The following is a 22,744-nucleotide window of genomic DNA, read 5'->3' on the forward strand; positions in this document are numbered from 1 at the left end:
GAGGGATGTGGATAGCATGGAGACGGTCCAGAGGAGGGCCACTCGCATGGCCAGGGGGCAGCAGGGCAGGCCCTATGAGGAGAGGCTACAGGACCTGAACCTGTTCAGCCTCCACAAGAGACGGCTGAGAGGAGATCTGGGGGCCATCTATAAACTGGCCAAGGGAGACCAGCAGGCAATGGGAGAGTCCCTGTTCTCCCGAGCACTACTGGGAGTAACAAGAAATAACGGTCATAAGTTGACAGTAGATTTAGGCTAGATATCAGGAGGCACTATTTCACAGTCAGGGCAGCTAGGGTCTGGAACCAACTTCCAAGGGAAATGGTGCTCGCTTCTACCCTGGGGGGTCTTCAAAAGGAGGCTAGATAGATACCTTGCTGGGGTCATTTGACCCCAGCATTCTTTCCTGCCCATGGCAGAGGGTTGGACTTGATGATCTGCTCAGGTCCTTTCCGACCCTTTCAACTATGAAACTATGAAACTAGGGAGGTGATGCTTCCCCTCTATGCAGCACTGGTCAGACTGCAGTTGGAGTACTGCATCCAGTTTTGGGCACGGCACTTCAGAAGGGATGCAGAGAATCTTGAGAGGGTTTGGGGAGGGCCACTCATATGGTCAGAGGCCTGTAGGCAAGGCCCTACGAGGACAGACTGAGGGACCTAGATCTCTTCAGCCTTCACAAAAGAAGGCTGAGAGGTGATCTTGTGGCTGCCTATCAATTCATCAGGGGAGGGCAGCAGGGAATAGGAGATACTTTCTTTACTAGGGCACCCCCTGGAGTAATTAGGAACAATGGCCACAAATCGATGGAGAGCAGGTTTAAGTTGGACATTAGAAAGAACTTCTTCACAGTAAAGGTTGCCAGAATCTGGAATGGGCTTCCAAGGGAGGTGGTGCTCACCCCTACCTAGGAGGTCTTCAAGAGGAGACTGAACATCATCTAGCTGGGGTTGTCTGACCCCAGTGCTCTTTCCTACCCAGGGCAGGGAGTCAGACTCAATGACCTACTGAGGTCCCTTCTGACTCTAACATCTATGAATCTATGAAAAAGGTCGCCTAGCTGAGATAGTAAATCAAATGTTTGGGATAAATACAACATCTTTCAATAATAATGAAATAGAAAGGACATGACTAAAACAAGATTACAATGATGTCAAGTTGTTACAAGAGCAGTTTGAAAGGTTCCACTTATTTAAGGTTTCCAACAATGAACTGTTATGTGTTTCTACAGATGTTGTGTCAGATATCACATTAGACATTCTGAATGCACCATAGGTAGAGGAAGAAATTTGGGGGATGGGGGGACTAAGCATGCACGCGTGCATGCGTGCACACATGAGCCCCCATGGGAAAGTCTGTGGTGGGAGGGGAAAGGACCACAGGGGAGGAGTGGCGTTGCCCAGTGCCACACCAGCTCCGGCTACCTCCCAGCCCTGGCTGCACTGGCCCCTGGTCCTGGCTGCCTCCTGGCCCCAGTTGCAATGCCCACAGTCCTGGTGGCCCGCGACCCCAGTGGGCCCCAGTCCTGGCTGCCTCCCAGCCCTGGCTGCACCAGCCCCCGGCCCCAGCTGCCTCCTGGCCCCAGCAGCTCCAAATGCACCAGCACCGGCTTCCTCCTGCCTCCGGCAGCCCCGGGTGCACTGGCCCCAGCTGCTTCCCTGCCCCAGCCTCGGCTGTGCACTGCCTGGGGAGGACCCAGAGCCAGGGGCCGGAGTGGGGCCAGCTGTGAATTCACTGTGAATGGGGTCCTGGCCAGGCCGGGTCATGGGACAATCTCCACAGTGCAGCACTGAGCAGGGCAGGGGTAGGGGTGAATGATTTGCCCTGCCCCTACCCCATTGCTTCTTGCACTGTGGGGGTTTCAATCTGCCTCCCCCACCCCAAGCCCAGGTAAAGAAAGAAACTTACCTGCCTGCTGGGTTGGCTGGGATCCTCCTGGCTGCACACCGCAGGGTATCTGAGTGTGCGTGCCCCTACCCCCTGCTGCAGTAGCCTTGCCTGGCTGCCATGCTGCCATGACCTCCAGCCGTACCTACTGCCCTGCGTTTGGCAGGGCTGAGCCCAGTTAGTTCTCCTCCTTCTGCCACCTATGCAATGCACATAACAAACGTTGTACTGCAAATGCTACCAAGAGTTTCTATGCAAACATACTCAAATCAAAATTGAAAATCTTCAAGGATGTAAAGTCAACAGTGGGACAGTGCATCAAAATGAAACAGACACAGAATGCAAAGGAGATCCAGCAAAGGCTACTCACAGCAGTTAGAAGGTTTGACATGCACTCTCTCCTATAGCACAAACTGCCTGGATACCCTCCATCAGTTTTTAAAAATGACAAATCACTCCATGTGGGTGACAAAGCAACTTTGTCATGGATCTTGCAGTAATTGTTCTGCTAGATGCTACTTCCAAGAAATCAGCTGTTATTATTGATGACATAGCTCTTGTACAGAGAATAGAAAAGCTGAAAACTGCATGAACATTTGGAGATTTGGCTGATTCCTTTGTACAAGTATTTGCCAACTATTCCAACACATGCAATCGACTGAATGTTGTCTTCAGTTGATACATATCACCATCCATAAAGGCAAGCACATGAATATTATGGACTCAAACTACTAGGCTGTTCTGCAGAATCATTAGCAGCAGATCTCTTCCATTACCAGCATCATGAAGTAGTTTCATATCCTTACCAGCAAACTAAACTATTTAATTTTCTAAGTGAGGAGCTTTTAAGGAATCGTGCCAATGTTTCCAAAATGAATAAGTACTCATTGTTGGTAGTTTCCCTGATGGAAAAGCAGAGCACTCCAGTTCATGTGATGCTTCACAACTGCATTAACAGCAAGAAGATGTAGACACAAGAATGCTCTTACACAGCAAACATACAGTTGGTCAGGGATATTCTTAGTATTCACCTGTGATGACACACACATACTGGTACTTATTCTATGGCATAATCTTGCACCTGAGCTTTAGATGAAGAGAAGCAACTGAGTAAGATTCATTTCAGTTCATGATATTGTGTCAGAATTGACCGAGCTAGTCTGTACATCTCTAGTTGGATTCTACAGTGCCAATGGTTATGACACTGCCAGCCAGTTTAGTGGTCACACTAGGAAAACTGCTTGGAAAGTGTTCATTTAACATCCACATCTATTGGCAGGTCTAGGAAGTAGGCCTGATATTGATAAGGATTTGTAAAGTTGTGTAGAAAAGTTTGTTGCGTTGCTGTATCAGCCATCAACATCTTTGATGACCCTTCTGGATGGTGAAAGTATGCCATCAAGGAAAAGCTCTGGATAAACTTCCACCTATATACGACTCCCTTGTGCACCATTTATGTAGAGACAATTATCAAAGTATCATCTGGTGAAGTGCACTTGAACCTAATCCACCATGGCCATCACCTGACCAGTGTGGTTGGCAAGCTAAAAATGATGGTTATGTTCCTATCATAAACCCGCTTCAAACATTACCAGCAGAATACTTTCGGATAACAAGTTGAAAGTACAAGGTGGAAATCCGGGGACCAGCATTAGGCTTGTGTGAATAGGGAAGTATTTGATTCGGATTCAGCCAATTCAGAGGACAGTGATTTGATTCGGAGATTTGGATTACTGTCCTGAATCAATTTGGTCGAATCAGCTTCCAAAGATTTGGCGCTGATTCAGTGATTTGGATTGGCTGGGGAGAGGCAGGCACAGCTGGGTGGCTCCACCGACTGTGCTTGCCTCTCCCTGGGTGGAGGGAGCCATGAGAGAAGCCCCTATGGCTGCCCTGCCCGGCCCCATTCCCCACCCGGTCATAGCCTAGTCCCAAAACTTAAAACCATTAAAAAAAAGCCCCACACTCACTGGCTGTAGGGGCTCTGGGGCCTCTTGGCAGAGCTCCCCCATGAAACACCTACTCCGCGATCGCTCCCCTGCCTGGCCCTGCCCCTGATGGCCACCCCACCCAGCCCCAGCATCCCAGTCATTAAAAAAAAAAAAATGCACTCACTGGCAGTAGCAGCAGCTGTGCAGGCTCTGGGGCCACGTGGCAGTCCTCTAGCATCCCTGGCTATTTTGCACCTCCCCTGCAAACCCCCTTCACAGGGTGGGCAGGTTAGCCTTGGCCCAAAGCTGTTTGCTCCAGCTAAGCAGGGAGGCATGCTCTAGTGACCCCTGGCTTCTGGCCTGGGCCACTGCAGGCATGTGACTGCATTTTCAGAATCAAAAGTGAATATCTATTCCAGGGGTGGGCAAAATACTACCCACAGGCCAGATCCAGCCTGCCAGGCACTTTCACCCAGCCTGCAGCACCCCCTAACAAACTGTGCCCTGCCCAGCCCTTTCCTTCATGAGGCTCGGAGTGAGGCGCCCATGTGTACACCGCGCCCCCACCCAGCATACCCTATTGTGCCTTGCTCCTACCCTCTTGAAAGCAAGGGCCCTGCCCAGCCATCAGCAGCTTCTGGGTAGTGCTCCTGTTGTAGCTGCCCCATTGGAACCTGCTAGGCTTCCTGGAAGCCCAACTTGCTCAGAGCAGCAGGTAGGAAAACAGTGGGGATGGTGTGGGGGGGTGGTGGAGTTAAAGCTGGGCTGAAGCATGGAGTGCAGCATAGAGCTCGCACCTAGAGGGGCAGCAGAAGCATGGAGCTTGGTTGGGCAGGGTGGGGGTGTGAGGGTAGGGGGTGTAGGGACCCCCACACTCCCGCCATGGTGTGCAGTCCCTGCTGCTGGTAGGAGCAGCAGGTGGGGATGTCAGGGTGCTCATGCCAGGTGCAGGCACCCAGTGGGGCATGGCTTTGGCCAACGCTGCACATGGTCGGGGGGGAAGCCCCACACTGGAGCCTACTGCCTTCCCCACCCCTGCTGCGCATGCACTCTGCTGGGAGTGGAGGGAGCCCTGCCTCCTACTTCCCTGCTGAGTCCAGTGCAAGGCTTCCCCACTGCAAGTGCAGGAGCTGCAGGCCTGCAGCATGGAGCCCCTGTGCTGGAGGTGGCTGGGCAGGCTGTGCTCCTCGGCCCCCATACAGCACTGGCCACCTCTATCACAGGGGCTGTACACCGCATGCCTGCAGCTCCAACACTTGCAGCAGGGAAGCCCCGCACTGGACTCTGTAGGGAAGCAGGGGTTGGGGCTCCCTCTACTCCTGGCGGAGTGTGCAGACCTGTGCAGTAGGGGTGGAGGAAGGCAGCCATCTCCAGCACAGGGCTTCCCTTGCTGCGAGTGTGGGAGATGGAAGAGTGCAGTGTGGAGCCTCAGCAATAGAGGCAGCCAGGGAGACTGCACTCCCTCCCACCCCAGCATGCAGCGCTGGCCAAAGCCACAGCCCACCAAATTCCAGCACCAGGCACGAGTGCCCTGACCTCCCTGCCTGCTGCTGCTGCCAGTAGCAGGGGCTGCATGCCATAGGGGGAATGTATGTGGGGTCCCTACACCCCCCCATGCTCCCTCACGTCCACACCCCACACATCTACACCCTGCCCCTATAACCCCCACTGACATACATACACCCCAACATACCTTATTCCCCCTACCCAGCCACACCCTCACACTCCACCATACATACACATCTTACCATACACCCCACCACCCCCACCCCACCCACACCTCACCATACACTCAAAATATAAGAGTGAGACTTTGGTTTTGAGTTATTATGCAATTCCTTCTATATACAGTACACAAACACAAGTTGTGACAAATATTTTTTGTAATAAAATTAAATATATTACAGTAGGTGTTTGACTTCCGAGTGATGATTTGGTTGTTTTCTGGTTCTAAGATGGCAACCCCCACTCCCAAAAGCAGTATTTTTGGGGGGAGGGACTTCTGGTGGCAAAGGTCAAGGGTTAGGGGGCAGGACTTCTGATCCCAATGTGGTGGCCAAAGGGTGGGGCAAGTGCCAAAGGGTAGGGCTACCTATGTGGCCCCCAACAGTTTGCCAAAACTTGTTAAGCAGCCCTCCACCTGAAATAATTGCCAACCTCTGGTCTATTCACTCACTTATTGGTTCAATCTACTCAGCTTAGACAAACTTGTGAATATTAAATCAATGCAGTCTGGGGCTTTTTGACTGTCTGTACTTTGCCATAATGTTTTTAGTACCATAAAGCCTGCTGTCAACTTTGTAATGATAGAATTTGTGAGGTTTTAGTATTGGAGTATTGTTTACTGTTTTTTTTAATTACACTGAGTCGATATATACATATTAATGTGTTAGCCATCTTGGAATCCAATATGGATACCATGACAGACATGTTTTGATTGATCTTGGTTCATACAATGTTAGTTTAATCATTGTAATTAATTGTCTAACCCTTGTGGGGGCTGAAATATTGTTCAAAATGTGAATTTGCAGCCATCTTGGATTCCAGTATGGTGGCTACACACACTACTTGCCAGACTGGCAATATGACTTTTCTGACACTGGTAAACCACCTTTACTTGTAACACACTGTTGGTACTTGTAGTAATGAGTTGCCTACAACAACAAAATCTAGAGAACTTACCAGTCAGTTTATACCCTACTATGAGCCAGTTTAAGGTTTCTGATTTGCTGATGTTTCTTTGATTTCAGTTAGTATTTTTGTTTAATCTTTGGTTTGAATGAGAATTCCCCATTTGCTGAAATATTTTTTACATATTAAAGTAGAGCCAGGCTATGGAGAGGAGAGATGGAAAAAGCTCCTTTGCCATGTTTCAGATCCAAGTCCCTTTCTCTGGAAAAGCAAAAGTAGATTAGTATACTACCACTATCCCTGGTTTTGATCCTTATTCCCTGCCAGAATGGGGGGGGTCTTGGACTAGTATCCTTAGAGGTCAATACAATTACCTCTGTCAAATCTCTAGGCTAGCAGGGTTTGCTAGGGCCTCCATATAGACGAGAAGCCAAAGAAGAAAAGGCCTAACTTTGATGTTTATACCACTTGCTCACTTTTCAAGTCACTTATTTATTTATTTATTTTACAAAGGGTAGGTTTGCTTTTGCTTCTTTGGATACCTGGGGCCTCTGGAATTTGCAAACCTCACCACTTAGGCTGCGAAGGTTTCCTTCTCCATGGGAATCCTGCAGTCCTGGTCGAGCATTCTGACAACACAGTTACAGTTTCAAGAGGGTGGTAGGGCTTTGGCACACCTCTACAACTGAATATCTCCTGCCTGAGCAGAATAAGACTTGGTGGTTTATGGCCACCTGGCTGTCTGCAGATTCTGAAAAGCTGTATATAGAACCTAGCTCAGTGCTTGTGAGGCTTTTCTGCTACTTGAGGCTAGAGGTTGATGAATCTTGCTGAAGAAGTGCTACCTATGAAGAACCAGATTAGGTCTTCATTGCTGCAAAGATCCTCCAACTGATCAGAGAGCACTAGAGGGTGAAATGAAGTCTACCATGTAAAAATTTAAAATCAAGTTATAAATCAAAGTGATTCCAAAAGACTGAATACCAACTCTTTTCCCCCCTGCACAATTCTGGTAGCCCAAATTGAAAGATGGGACTCAGCCCTTGTGTCTCCATCCCTGGATCACTATTAAATGTCACAGGTAGGCAGTATTACCTATTTGTTATGGAAGACGAGGGAAGATGTGCAGCAGAACATAGTGAAAATGAATGGTGAGCTTTCCCCCTGTTGGAACAAGAAATGTTCTTTAACTAAGAATTTTGAGTAATTTCTGTGTGCCGGAAAAACAATGAAAGGTTGTACCAGGATGCTGACTATGATCGGTCTATGAGTGGACTGCAAAGTGATTCACAGATTCAGCTTAAGAAATATGAGGTCACTGTTTATGCAATAGCCAATTTAATATCCAAATTTAAATTTATAAGTTTTATATTTATTTCAATGTGCCTTAGATAAAAAGAAAACACAAAACAAGTATCTTTAAGCAATTATTGTATATTAAAGCCCATAGGCCATTTCCAAAATCAGAATAATCATAGCTGAAGCATAGTTCTACTTGTGTCAAAAACCCAACTCAGGTTTAGTACAGAGAGTCCATACAAAGCCTGGAATATCCTTTAACTCCCACTTTAAAATTTAGGTGACCTGTAGAGGTTTTACATGGTCACTTTGCAATTTCCAACACTTTACCCTCAATTAATCATTCTGGAGTTAGTTCTACCATGCATTATTCATAGGAATCTTTGAAAAAATATGAACCAACAGACTCAGACATATCAAACAATATTCAAACTGCAGTACAGTTCATAATCAATGTACTTACATATTAAAATGCTTCTAAATGCAGAAAAATAGCCTTCACAAAAATATTGTTAATTTGTAGCAGAAGTTACTGCAAAATTTACATGCATCATATGCGAGAAGAACATTACAATTTTAAGCCTATTTCTTAGGAAAAAAATACAGGGTCTGGGGAAGGTATGTACTAGTATATGTTCCATTACAGCTTATGCACTTGCTTTATAGGGGGTACTTGAGAAGGCCCTAGGGAGTACACGTGGGTGGGTGGGGATGGAACAGGGAGCGCTTCCTGCCTAGTTGGACGTGGGGGAAGACTGCACACAGTGGCTGCTGCCGCTCCACATCTGGCTGTGCGCCACCCCAGCTCCGTGTCTGGCTGCCAGGGGTACATTGCTCTGCATCCAGCCGATAGTGGTACACTGATACAAAAAGTCTGAAAACCCCTGCTTTATAGCAACACTGACATGTTTGAAAACAACTTACCTTCTACCCTTGAGGCACACTAACGTATATTAGACTATGGAAAATATGCATTTGCCTGGAGAAGGGCTGAGGGCACATCTGGTGGATCATTCACTATAAAAATTCATTGATGATTATCCTCCAGGATTGGCAGAGTTACTGAAGCCTCAAGACAATGAATTTCCTTCTTTTTATGAGAATCCAATTTTGAGAAAAAATATTGGTAATAATGGTGGAAATTATTATGGGACTTAAATCGCATAAATAATTGTGGGACTCAACTTCTTATATTGAAAAGTACTAAGAAAAACATCAATATTCTGGTTGTTTCTCTTTCTTTCAAGATCTGCATAACAGAAATTCTAATCTTATATTCTTCCTCTGTAGTATCAGTAAAACTGTCAGGTGTATAGGGAGAGCGGACAGTCAGAATTGAGATCCATCCTACTTGAATTTTACCCTAGCAAGATCTCCACCCTCTGGCTTGTTTCCATGGGGATATATCAAGGTTCTGCATGCTCAGTGGCAAAAGGTGTGGCTGGAGGAGTCTTGAGCCATGGTGCCTAGTACCCTCAGCTCTGCTCTGTTGAACAGATCTGGTGGAAAAAACAAGATAATTCTTGCAACAGGGTTTGCAAATATTTTGTCCTTTAAAAAGATGTTTTTACTACCTCTCTTGCTGAGGGGCCTTGAACCACCTTAGGCCTGCAAGTGAACACAAGTTGTGGTCATAGGAAAAGTTCAGGACATCCACATGATAGGCTGATTCTCTCGTTTACTGGAGCAGCTCCATATGTTTGGATTGGATCAAACTGCACTCTTGCAGGGTTGAATCAGTCAGGTGGTGTCCACCATGAGTATCCGGATATAAGCAAGACTGTTCATGATATGACTGGAACATTCTTCAGGAAAAAGTACTAATAAAAATGAATTAAGTCTTCTTGCTTCTTCTTTAACAAGTTTGAAAGGAACTGCTTATATCTGCCTAACTATAACATTTTTTTAAAAGGAAGATGTATTTACTGTACAAAATCCAGAGATTATTGTGTATGTGTTTATCATAACTCCCTCTTATGCACAGGAACTTTATTTCTGCTGAAAGAGTATCAGCCGTTCAAGGCATTCAGTGCCACCCAATACAAGACTGAGCCTAGCTTTAAAATCAGTGCTTATGAATTCCTTGTTAAGATAATTCACAGAATAAATTTAAAATAAATTTGTTTTAGTAATGGTGGAGTATATGGGTGCAATAACTTGCTCTACAATGCAGACTACATCCATGATGTTATATACTAAGTTGTGTTGTAATAGCAGGGCCTCTAACAGTCCAGCTATTTAGTAATTCAGTACCTTCTTTTAGGAGGGTCATCATAAATAATTTATTTTATTTTGTATTTGGCAATACAAAGCACTATTTTTATTTTGGCATTTATCTTACATAAGGGAAAGATATAGCAAATACAGGAAAAAATAAGACTACTGAGTACAAAATAGAAGTATAAAATTTATTTAAAACCACCCACAAATTTCTGTGTAATCAGGAATGATACAATTTGTAATAGTCTTTTTAAAAACTCATGACAAGATTTAAAATATATTTTCAATTACAGTATTCATTTAGCCTTATTCAGTTAGGACAATAAAAAAAAAGAAAGTTTACCTTCTAAACAGATGAGACACACAAGAAAAATATAACAGAACAGACAATTTCCACAACAACAATCTTTACATGTATGTTTCAATACTAGTATCAACATTTCAATGCATCTTGCTACATAAACATGAAATCATGTACAACAACTGCTTGCACCAAAAACATAGCTTAATTAGGTCTTTCAAGTAACATGCAGTCACAACTCACAAGTCTTCAAGTACTGCTGGTAAGGGTTCCCTTGTCTGCAGAGAAGATGTCATGATTTAGATCCTCAGCTAGTATAAATTTGCATAGCTTCCTGGCTGTTAGTGAAAGTATGCTTATTTACACTGCATGAGAATCAGGCCCCAAATGTTTTTCAAGACATTAAGTATTTTTATCCTGTCTCCTGTACATACTGTAACATCATGAAGTGCTTTTTCTTTTTGTTTTTTTTCTCCCTGTACATAAAATTATGTTTTGCTTTTCTTATTTCATTTTTCAGAAGGTCTAAATACAGTAAGTTGATTAGCTGGAGGAAATCCAAAACCTCAACAATTCAAACCTGAAAGAGAAATATTAAATGCATCCCAAAAAAGAGAAAGAAAGAAAGAAAGAAAGAAAGAAAAAAAGAAACAGAATACACAATCATTAATACATCTTTTTTTTTCTCCTTTGACATACTGTACCTTTTTAGCTTTTCATAATCCTCATGAGGGAATCAAATTGCATGTTTGGATGTTGTTGCCTTAAAAATTAATGTTATATCTGCTGGCAACAAATTCCGGTCAGCATTTATGATACATCATAATATTACTGGATTATCAAGAGCTATTCCTTCCCAAATTGAACAAAGCAATATTAACAGAATTCAATCTTAAATTATTAAATATCTATTAATGCTTAAGTTAAATAGCCTTGTTTTTAACTATACAGGAATGCTGTTTGCATTAACTTGTGGCTTTGCAGTCATTTTGGGAATTATTAAGAGTGCAGGCTCACAACAGTCAGAATGTGAAGGCCGCCCTGTGCTTGTTAGACTAACAGAATGGTATTCACAAGGATAAAAAGAAATGTACTCTATAGTAATGTTTCTCAGCACCTCCACAGTTTAGACATATAAGAATGAAAATAAAGCAGTTCGTTTTCTTTCTCAGACTTTTTTTTTTTTTAAGGGAACCATTTTATTTTTCCAATGCAATCATATGGTATTAAGAGGCTCAATGCTTAAGGCAAAACTCCCATTGGCCACGGTGGAAGTTTTGCATGACTCAGGTATGCAGGACTGGGACGATAGTTTTGCTATATAATATCGCCACAGGTAGGGTAGTCGGAAAACTTTGGCTCTCAGCTTAAACCTCACAATTCATCCTAATGTGGCAGTATTACATAGTATTACAAACCTTGCTGGATCTGGTTTCAGCATAGAATGGAGCTGGGTGATTTCTCACAACCCCACTTCCAGTGGTCAAGTAAAGCTGATAATGTAATGGAAAAAGACAACCTTGTGTATAAGTATATGAAGAAAAAATGGCCCAAATTTGCAATTAATACCAACCACAATTCTACCAGTTTTATAGCCAAGTTATTATCTTGCGGAACAAATCCTTTACCACATTCTTGTTGGAGGCAAGATGAGGAAAGAAAGACAGTCTATCATGGGATCCCTACCTCCTGTGATACAAAAGACTCTACACTATAAAATCTTTCTAAACTACATTTCTTATTTTCCAAACTAAAAACCAGCATGATGGTTTGGATTTTACTGGCCAATGTGTGTGCAGCAGGGATACGTTAAGGAAAAATCACTCACTAATGATTGCACAATCAACCTTGTGGACATGTTTCTCATTTACACAAGTGTCTCTACACTCACAGCAATGTAAAAAGGCATGAGCAGTGGGTCTAAATTACATTTATACCCACTTAAATGCCCCTTTACTCTTCTGGAGTGGCTACTGTAAATAAGAATCAGACCCTTTATTCTTGCATTAAAAAAAACAATAAATTGCATTAAAATAGTATATGAAAATAAACTACAGTAAGATACAGACAATATTTATCGAACAACTAATTAATAAAATCTTCCACAACAAGTATGTAAATGTTCTGTTGCAGCAATTGTAATATTGAGTTAAGTGAAGGACTCCTGTTCCACTGAAAATTGCAACAACAGTTCCTTTAAATGCATTCAGTCTTCTGCATGACATCTCTGTGTAATTTAACTGACAATTGTGTTCTGCTGCCTACACATGAAGGATTTTGGTGTCTGCAGTACTGAGCACTTTGATTTTGTGTGGAAGGCTGCCTTGACACACAAAGTGGGTACAGCACTTGAATAATAGCAATAACTATAATTGAAAATAGCATTACCAACCTAAAACACTGATTTGATATAGTCATTGTTATATAAAAAGCATTTGGGGTCCAAATGCAATCCAACTTGTAATCAATACAAGTAAAATATGGGAAAGTTTTTGGCAGTTTAGTATTGAATACCTTTAAACAACATGTCACTGTTATTATCCATTTAATTTTAACAGTATTCCTGCAGGTTTTGAATTGTTCCACAGGACAACTTATCCTCATATTATTCCTCATCAAGGGCCAGAATATGCCGTATGGAGAGAAAGAAAAGAAAAGACTTTGGACAGAGGAGCAGATTCAGACATAAATAAAAAGTAACAGGTACAAAAGCCTAGCAGAGCAAAGAAAAGGGATGAAATTTGTTGCTAGCTATACCATGGGAAGAACTGAAGGATGCTGTATTGAGAAGGACTTAATGTCACTTGAAGGCCAAAGACATCAGTTAGATTTCGGTTACATTGTGGCTATATGCAACAGCTCATGCTGGACTGGCAGAGTTGAGACAAGGTTATGCAATAGCAAGAGTACCTAAAAGCATTGTGACTAAATGAAGAAGTCCATAGCAAGCAAAGTTGAAAGTTCTACGCCCTTTTACAGGGCAGAATTTCTATTTCACTTCTGCCTTCTCAAGATAGAACAGTTCTGCTTCTTGTTGTGGAAGCAGGGAGAACAGGTAAGCCTGTACCACCATTTCCCTTTGAAGAATCTAATGTCAGGGACGGTGCTAAACTTAATGCAGCTTTGAGGCTACCTCTGGTCTTCTGGCTCATCTCTGCATAGAGATAAAGTCAGAAGATGCAAAGAAGCACTTTTTTCCATTTATACACCTGTGTGAGACTAGTGAAATTTGGATTATTACATCAAGATTTGAACAGCAGAAATCATGCTTTAACACAGAGGAAAGGGGAGAATTCTAAAGAGTTATTGCAGCACAAGCAAAGAACGATGCAAGAGAATCATGGCTATGGGCAAAAAAGTGGACAATATCGGCAAAGTACAGTGTTGGCTTAGCTGCACAGACCTAAAAGGTCAGAGAGGTAGAGTGTAACCAATTAATTAAAAGTTCTTAAGATTAAATGGGCAGCTTAGGAGTTTGCTTTAAGCACTGACAGGAAACCAGTGAAGCAAAAGGAGGGACAGAAGGCCTCTCTTTCTTGGAGTAAAAACATAATTTAACTTAAATATTCTCAATTCCCTGGGAGATAAGGCTCTAACAAGACCACCAAAAGATCACTGTAAGAGATGAGAGAGATGATTAAAACAAAATCTATAGTGGGTGTGTCTACATGTGCTCTCGACTGTGCAGTAACCACCATTACTATGCAGTCCTGGCGGCACATGGGTTGTTTACGACCCTACTACACAGTAAAAACGATCTACTGTGCAGTAGCGTCCATGTCATGGTTCATGCCCACTGATGCTACAATGCCATAGCTTGTCACTACAGCGATGCAGCATTTCATGTAGATGGACCCAGTAAGGCAGAGGTAAGTAGACTAACAGACAAAGGAGAGGTGAGATGGGGAAAAAGAAAATCAAGGACAAGGCTTACACTTGCATTGCTACCTTAAAGAACAAAGGAGGTTTTTTCAAAGAAAAATTATTGAAGGTGTGTATTCAGGAAAATCCAAATCTTCATATTATTCTGTAACAGAAGGCTAGAACATCACCTTGAGCTGACAGCTGACATGGATATATAGAGCAGGTGAACTACAAAGGGATCAGCCAGAGAGCTGAGAGCTGAAAGGTTCACTATTGCTAGGGACCTACTGAATTCACAGCAGAAGTGGGCTGTGCAACAGCTCCTTTAGTTTTGCAGGTTTCCCCATGCACCTCCCCACCATTGCTGATTGGCTGAGGAGTCCCCATGGCCCTGCTGTTTGCTGCTGCTGGGAGGCAAAAATGGCACCGTATTTAAAGCCATGGTTTTGACCTTCCAGCTAATCAGGTGTGAGCTGTGGAGCCCCTCTGCCAATTGGTGGAGGCGGGGGAAGGGGTGTGTGCAGAGGAATCTGCAAGATTAAAGGAGCTGTTGCACAGCCCACTTCTACCATGAACTTGATAGGTCCCTAACTATTGCCCGTACTGACAAGAAGCCTACGGGGAAAGCAAGCCAATAGAATATCCTAAAGAGAAAAGATACAGCACGTTATTCATTGTCATTGAAGAAATAAAAACAGACTATACATGTCACTAAATATTATACTGTAATGTTATAAGTAACTACCTCCTCTGAAACACCTAAACTTCTAAAATGGAAATGACAAAACAAACATGAGATACAAGCTCACTAAATAATTTGCTGAAAAAAATGAACAATCTCTAGCACAGACAAAGCAAAGTCTGATCTTAGTAGCATCCGATATCTTCAAAGAAACACCGCTGACTCCAGAAACTGGTCTGTAGTGTTTGGAGGCTAGTCTCAATATCCTACGTACTTTTTTTTTAAAAAAAGAGATTTTTGGCTACTGGGATAACATCAAAAAATATGCAACTTTCCTTTTTCAGAGTCCAAAGGGAATAGCAGTCACAGTTTTACAGCAGCATACTTCAGTACCATATAAACAATATGGTACTGAATCGCTACATATAATAATTACAACATATAAACAATAATGATACAAGATAGTTTGTCTGAAATATCAGATAGTCCCAGAAAATTCTTTTATTGTGGTTTCCCACTACTTCAGCAAAATACTGAAGTACAAAATACTGTCATAGTTTCAGTACTTTTTACACAGGCTATGATTCTTAAGAGCAGATAAAAAGGGGGAGACTGACAGAAATGCATCATTGTATCTGAATACATTGTATTTTTTAAATTGGATCACAGGCTGTATGCAGCTCTTCATAGCTTTATATACAACTTTCAAGCCTCACATGCCTGATTAGTCCTCCACTTTCCACTTCAGGCAGAATGAACAGGATGGTAATTATAGCAGTGCTCGGTTCTTTGTCCAAGGACCATATATGTGGCAGATTAAAGAGAAAGTGGTCTTTTTTATTTTACAAGGAAGTAAAAGTAGGGCGAAGAGAATCAAGGCAAGATTAATTCCTTCAGAGGAAGAAGAGAAAAGGAATTAAGAGCTACATCAACCTACAGCAGTAACATGACCTGGTGGCATGTCCCCATGGCTGAGATGCAATATTATGACACAGACATTGTAATGCAGTGCAGGATGTCATAGCACGATTAAAATGGGTTTCCCTGCAGTTTTGTTTGATGACAAAGTTGCTCTCTTGGTTTTCCAGACTAAATTAACAGTTGGTTAAATTAAAACAAAAAAAGATAAAACAAAACAAAACAAAACAAAACAGCCTTTCCATATGTGGTTGGCCTGTCTTCCTCTGTAATTTCATCATGTAAGATCAAAGGCTCTCCTAATGTATTACAGTTAGGTAGCCAGTTCTTCCATATGTGAGAGACAGAACACAATGACAGTTTAATAGCATGTTACAAAGATCTTACTTCAGAAGAAATGCTGTTGTAAGTGTTACAATGGAGTTGAGAGACCATTCATTCAATATTACAATTACTGTTATACGTAAAAACATCTAAAAATTGGCATACAAATTAACTTTTCATGATTTGGAAAGGTGTTTCCTCATTTGTGTATACATTACAGCATTTCTGTGCAAATCTGAGAAGAAATTAGACATTTACATAAATTAGAAATCAGACAATAATCATTAGGACTGACTACATAGCAGATTTCATATGCTTCTGTTTAATGTAGGGCAGGATTGAGCCCTAATTTTTAAATATAAAAATGCAAATACAATTTTTTAGTAACTTTTGTAAGACCTCTACATTTAACAAAAAGCATACTAACATACTGGACCAAATACTACTGCCACTTGCACCTCCATAGCTCCATTAACTGTAAGGGATTTATACAGTATCAAGCACAGAATTTGGTTCAATTATGTCAATGCATATTGAGTTAAATATAAAAATTGCAGGAAAGCCTGATAAATCAGCACACTGCAAGTAGTGGTACTGCAGTGATGTAAATAAGACCCAAATTTGACCATCTAACTTAAAAAAATACTGTAATGGTTTTTAAAAGATATTTTAAAAGGAGAAAACAATTGTGCGCTATATACAACAGTAGGCATTAAAAAAAAATCACCATTTACCCACAGTTACCACACTACATTGTCGAAGATACTACAATAATTCCCTATTTTAAACATAAGGAAGCATTGTGGTATCTAAGATCACAAATTTTAATGACCATTACACTAAATACAAATGTCAATTAATTAAGTCAGGATCACTTAAAGATACAATTCCATCATAATTGTGGCTACCATTGCTCGGTTTTTGTGTGAGTTTTGAACAGTAATATAAAAATACTGGTCATGTAGCCTCACAGAAATAGTCGACATTACTATCTGTGGGTCTTAAGTTTAAGATCCCAGCTTGGTACCTCATTCCCTGTGTCAATAAGAACAGAAGAACTGCAGTGGTAGCATTCTTCATTTCAGTGGACGCTACTGCATTCTTGCAACAGTGGCTCATGTGAGTCAAAGAGAAATGATATATTCTAGCAAGTATTACTTCTTTTCTCCAGGGATGAGGGATGTTTCTTCTAGAAAGTAAAAGATGTGCTGTGTTGGGTTCCTTGCTGGAATATTGTTCAGAAGTATAAAAGTAAAAATATAGCCTGTCAGAAATTTGCAAAGTTAAACATTTGGAGACCTATACTACCCTTTCTCTTTGAACACCACTTCTATCGATACCCACATGAGATCCAGAAAAACATTTGGTTCTTAGATTCTTAGTTACCTTGTCCTTGGATCTGGTTCTTGACCTGGCCAACCTGGAAGAACCTTGCTGAGGATAAGAGGAAAATCACAGAGCAGTTGTGTGGAGTGGAAGAGAAATAATTGTATTCCACAATTTATATATTTTAGAGGATAATATTGTTATAAGTGATAATCTTACTCAAAACAACACAGAGGTGTGTGTGCAAGAATCATAAATATTCTGAACTGTTATAATAAATAGCACACAGCTGTAAAAACAGTAAATAGGTGTATTTTTGTAGCACAATATGTTACTAGAAAATATTTGCTTTTCAGATTGCACTCTGCTAAGTGCCACATCAGAGAATAAAAAAGGTGGCAGCTAATCTGCCTATCGGATGTAATTATGTAACTATAATTAGGGTATTTTTTATAAATTGTCAAGAAAATAGCAATGGGGGTAATATTTCACTCTTTGGACTGGGCATTTTTACCATTTCAATAACTGTAATAAAGCAGTACTGAGGATTTTAGCAGCTACCAAGTAATAATTTGAATATTTTAAGATGTAGTCTCTTCTCAATTGCTACATGAAACCTATTAGGCTGTATTTGCTGGGGGTTTACTGATGTAGTCAGCTGAGAAAACACTTGTAAAAAACAACTTTGCTTAAAGATGTCCTCTTATATGCACCTCTCCTGTTTCTTGGTTCTCTGATTGATGCTTTTGTTTTTCTAAAGGAGTACTTTTATCACTTGAACTTTCTAGTCATTTACAAGCCTTTAAGTAAGGCATTTCTAGAGAAGGGTTTAAGTGGACATTCATCTATTTTAATTTCTTGAACTTGTTGCAAGGCTGAATAATTGCCTTAAAGCTTTCCTGGCTAAATTCAAGTAGAAAGGTTGGTATTCACTAGAGCAGTGGTTCTCAACGTTAGACTCAAGGCACCCTTTACTAGATGCAACGTACCCCTCAGAAAATGCCAACTCTTGGTTTTCACTCATTCTTTGACTATAGAAAGATAATAGAGCAATTATTCTTTTGCAAAAATTTAGAAAGCCCACAACAGGTCAGAATAGTTTTAACATTAGGGATTCCCATTTGAAATCCCTGTGAATGTTTTATGTATCATGTTTGTACATCTAAACAGTGCCAATATTGTGTGGTACTCTGTATCACCCTTGAAAGGTGCTGTGGCACCCTGGTTGAGAATCACTGCGCTAGAGTTGCTGATTTTTACAGGATTTTTTCATTATGCACTATGTATGCATATGGCATTGTGAAATAATGGTGAAGCTATCAATGATACAATTAACAAAAAAATCTTTCCAGTAGATAATTTACCATTATGCTAGACAAGGGTACTCGTATAACAAATATATTATTGGAGCAGCTACAGCAGCTTACAGTACTACTTACTGTATGTACAGCTGTAATTTTATTATATCTTAGGCTCACCAAAAATATACAAGTTTTAAAATGGATATCTAAGGCACACAAAAATACCATAATGATTTAACGTATACTGTATTTTACATTTCAAGAAGCAGAAAACTGCTGATACAAAATGACGGCATAATATTGACTTTGTTTTATTTACAATCCCTTCATATCCTCTATTTGAACAAATAATAAGCTTTGAACTAAAATTTGCAGCATATGGGTTTTTTACAAGTTTAAATTAAAATAGGTAAGATACAAAGAATGGGTCCAATTCTGCTGTCCGTGTACCACCAAAATTCTTAATTTCAATAAGCTTTTCGCATGAGGACTGCAGGGTTGCACCCAAGGTCATTACACAGTGATTGCAACTTTAGGCCTTAATCCAGCAGATGCTGCAGGTGTATAAATGTACATCAAAGAGCAGTCAAACTGAACTCACTAAACTACTCCCATGTATAACTGCTCACTAGATCAGGACCTTAGTTAGCACTGTCTATAAAAAATAAAATTCACATATGTTTTGCACCAAAACTGTAAATATAACAATTATGGTAGAACTTTTTGAGAAAAAAGCACCTTGTCTAGGTTTTAGATAAAATGGATCTAGACATTTCAGATGAATTTTATTACAGCACCAATACATTATAATATCAAGTATATTACCGGTATACATTTTCATTGGAAAAACTTAATCTCAGTTACATAACCTGTGTGGTTATATATTCTGTGAGAATTCACAGGAATGATAAATGTGGAGCTTCACTGCCAAGACCTAAACCCACAACTCTTATTCCCAAGAGTAGTCCTTACTTGAGTAGTCTCACTGACTGCAGTGTGACTGCTAAAGTAAGAACTGCTTTCATAAATAACAGCTGCAGGTCGAGGACCTCACTTAGCTAAGTTTTTTTGTTTGGTAATAAGATGAATAATAAATAAGTTGAATAATAAACTGCAAAAAGAAATGAGAAAAGGAGAACTGGAAAGAGACAGGTCAGATGCTACAGTACTTAATGAATGGAGTGTCTGCTTTTCCTCTTGTTTAACAAAATATAACTGTATTCATTTGTCATATGTCACTTTTCCAACTGAAATGGAGAACATGAATTCAAATGTTTGTATTTAATACAATTCCATATGAAATGTATGGATCAGTGTTCAAAATAAAACAAGACATTCTTTGAAAAAATATTTGAAATGAGGAAGCATTCCTAGTGGCTGGTGAACATTCTGGAACGGTATTACCAACTAAAATTTTCTGTTACACATTTGATATTAGAATATTGTTTTAATCTTCCAATGCTGACTTATTTTTCCCCACATGTATTTTTTTTTCAGAACAGAATAAGGCAACTCTAGGGGGTATTTTTTTTTTTATCCCAAAACAATCCTACCCCTGAGGCATTAGGAACATTTGGTTGGATCATAAAACTTGCAATGCTCCAGATGAATGAGACGTATGCGCTTATTGCTCAAATAAATCATAATAAAATCTGTCTTCAAAAAACAACAAATAACATTCATTACATAATTCCCAATAGCAACACACATATTGACAAGATGTTTCTTAATTTCATATTTGTAAATAATTAAATGCTTCTGCATTTTATTACTTTTATGTGTATATGTAACATAAAATTTTCAATGAAAAAGGGCAAGCCTAAAAACAATCACATATGCTATTAGCATATATATTGCAGTTGTAACACTATGGAACTCTACACAGCAAGAATAAAATGATTTCTTCTGTAGAGTATGCACAAACCTTAGACAATATGATCCTTATACTATACTATTTCAAGTTAATTTTAAAAATAGAAAGTGCTTTTAAATATATATTTACAGCTTACAAACAACTTCCAGCCATCACTATGGATACCTTCATATTTATGTAACGATAATCTATGCAGACAGCATTCTTCCATTAGTTCTTTTAAAATATTTGTCATTTGGATTTTATAGCAATGATTGGAAGTTGTTAGAGCAATGGCACCATGAAGTAATAATTCAGCTTATTATCTTAACTGTTTGATGTGGTCAAGCACCAAGAGCTGTGTAGAGCTATCAGTGTATAACTTTGATTTTATATCATAAAATGTGAACCTGTTAAAATCCCTACAAATGATTTCTTTTGTAGTAAACAGACTTGATTTAAAGCACCAAAATATAAATTCCTAAAGGTAATAAATTGAATGAGTCAATCAAGGTTAATAATCTAACCCAAATCATTTTAGAATGTATTAAAACTATACAACTTTTTTTGCTTAAAATGTGCTCAAGCACCACCAAATGTTAAAGTCACAGTTTAAGAAAAATCCCCATTTTTACCTCAGCCTTAAAATGGTTGAGATGAACAAATAGTAAACTACATAAGACTTGTTCTTTAACAGCACCTTAAAGAAATACTGTATAACACTGCACCAAGGCAAGGCATTTGCTATGAAACCTATGCCCAATGATTATAAGGCCCTGCAACTCGAGTGAGGGCATAAGAAGACACTGTTATTATATTATCTTTAGTTACTGTTAATGCTCTGCGTGATGGAATTTGGTTGAACTCATTGTCTTCATAGAAAATCTCTCTAGTTTCACTGGTTTGCTTTGTTCTCCTGCTGTTAGAGTTTAGTTCAGCATTTTCAGTCCCTAATTTTTCTGCTTCTTTTTCCTTCTCTTTTGCCCTCTCAGCCATCTTTGCTTCCCACATAGCTAATCCATGTTTTGGCTCATTTAAATTTTTATGCTGATAGAAAACTAAGGAGATCCGTGTGGGATGATTGCGGTTTGGTTTTTTAATTGGTGTAGTGGCGTGGAGTTCACGTCTTGCACATTCAATTAAAATAGAACCATGAGAAGGTGCCACAGCAACACCACCAATGTCATCATCCAAAAAATTGTGCTCGCTGTCTGACCACAGTTCCTCAGTTTTTTCTTCAGAATCTGTTGGTTCTCCTAGCCCATTGTTTTGCTTTTCATCAATAGCTTCGAAATCACATATCTGTTCTTGATCAGATCCACCTTTTTCCTTTGGACATTCATGAGAACAATTAGCTTCCTTTTTTATTATGTCCTTTGCTGGAGAGTTTACTGACAAATCGCAAGAGCTAATCAACTCTGAAGAGGGAGAGTTTTCTAACTGAGGCAGACAGTTTTGCTTGTTGTCCGGCTGCTGTTCAAGTATGCTGTGCAGGGGGTCTTTATGGGTTACATGGTCTGAAACAGTGACTTCTGGAAGAATTGGCAGCACACCATTCATTTTATCATTCAGCAGAATTCCAGTATAATCTTTGACTGATACATCAAAGTTCTTACAATTAATATAAGGTGTCACATGAGGTTGCTTACTACTGCATTCAAAATACCCGTAGGGAACTGAAAAATCTGGTTGAATATTAGCCACTGTTGTTATACTAGGCTTGTGTGTTAATGCCGAATAAGGATGTAAACTATCCACCTTAAAAGGGGAAGAAGCAGTATATTGTTTCAGTATAGTAGTGTTTGAAGCATTTTTCATGGCATAAAGGTGATCTGAACTCCCCATTTTTATTCCAGGTTGCAAAGCACCAGTTTTGTTCCCTAAAAAAAATACATATCAAAATAAGTATTTTTGTATTGAATTATTTAAAATATATCTATCGTGGTAATGTTTCAGAATAATTCTATAGTTTAGAAGATACAGATAATGTCTGCATTTTTCAAACTAATAAATATATGTCATCTGGAATGTGAGGGGTGAGCATTTCTCAGGGTGATATCTTTTACTGTACCAATTGCATAAAAACTTATCACCCTAAGAAATTCTTGCCTCTTGCATAATTTCTGAACCATCACAGCTACAACATCATTCTTATATCACCATGTCATTTGGAATACAATTTATGACTCTCAGGATAAACCTGTTTAT

General features: G+C 40.3%; 1 protein-coding gene across 5 annotated transcripts in view; it reads right to left on the reverse strand.

Moving 5' to 3' along the window:
- Nucleotides 1–10,149: 10,149 nt before the first annotated feature.
- TET1 (tet methylcytosine dioxygenase 1) overlaps nt 10,150–22,744 on the reverse strand; it is a 139,078-nt gene continuing 126,483 nt past the window's right edge. The window contains exons 11-12 of one of the 5 annotated variants that reach the window (XM_025193236.1): nt 17,444–17,491; nt 10,150–16,292 (exon numbers count right to left, since the gene is read on the reverse strand). In XM_025193236.1, the coding sequence (XP_025049021.1) occupies nt 16,234–16,292; nt 17,444–17,491 (107 nt within the window). In that variant the 3' untranslated portion in view covers nt 10,150–16,233. Of the gene's footprint in view, nt 22,417–22,744 lie in introns of all 5 variants that reach the window. The other 4 variants (XM_014526360.2, XR_003092049.1, XR_003092050.1 and 1 more) reach the window with 4 other exon arrangements.

The sequence above is a fragment of the Alligator sinensis genome, unplaced genomic scaffold (genome assembly GCF_000455745.1).
Source record: "Alligator sinensis unplaced genomic scaffold, ASM45574v1 scaffold1841_1, whole genome shotgun sequence".
In the NCBI taxonomy this organism is placed as follows: Eukaryota; Metazoa; Chordata; order Crocodylia; family Alligatoridae; genus Alligator; species Alligator sinensis.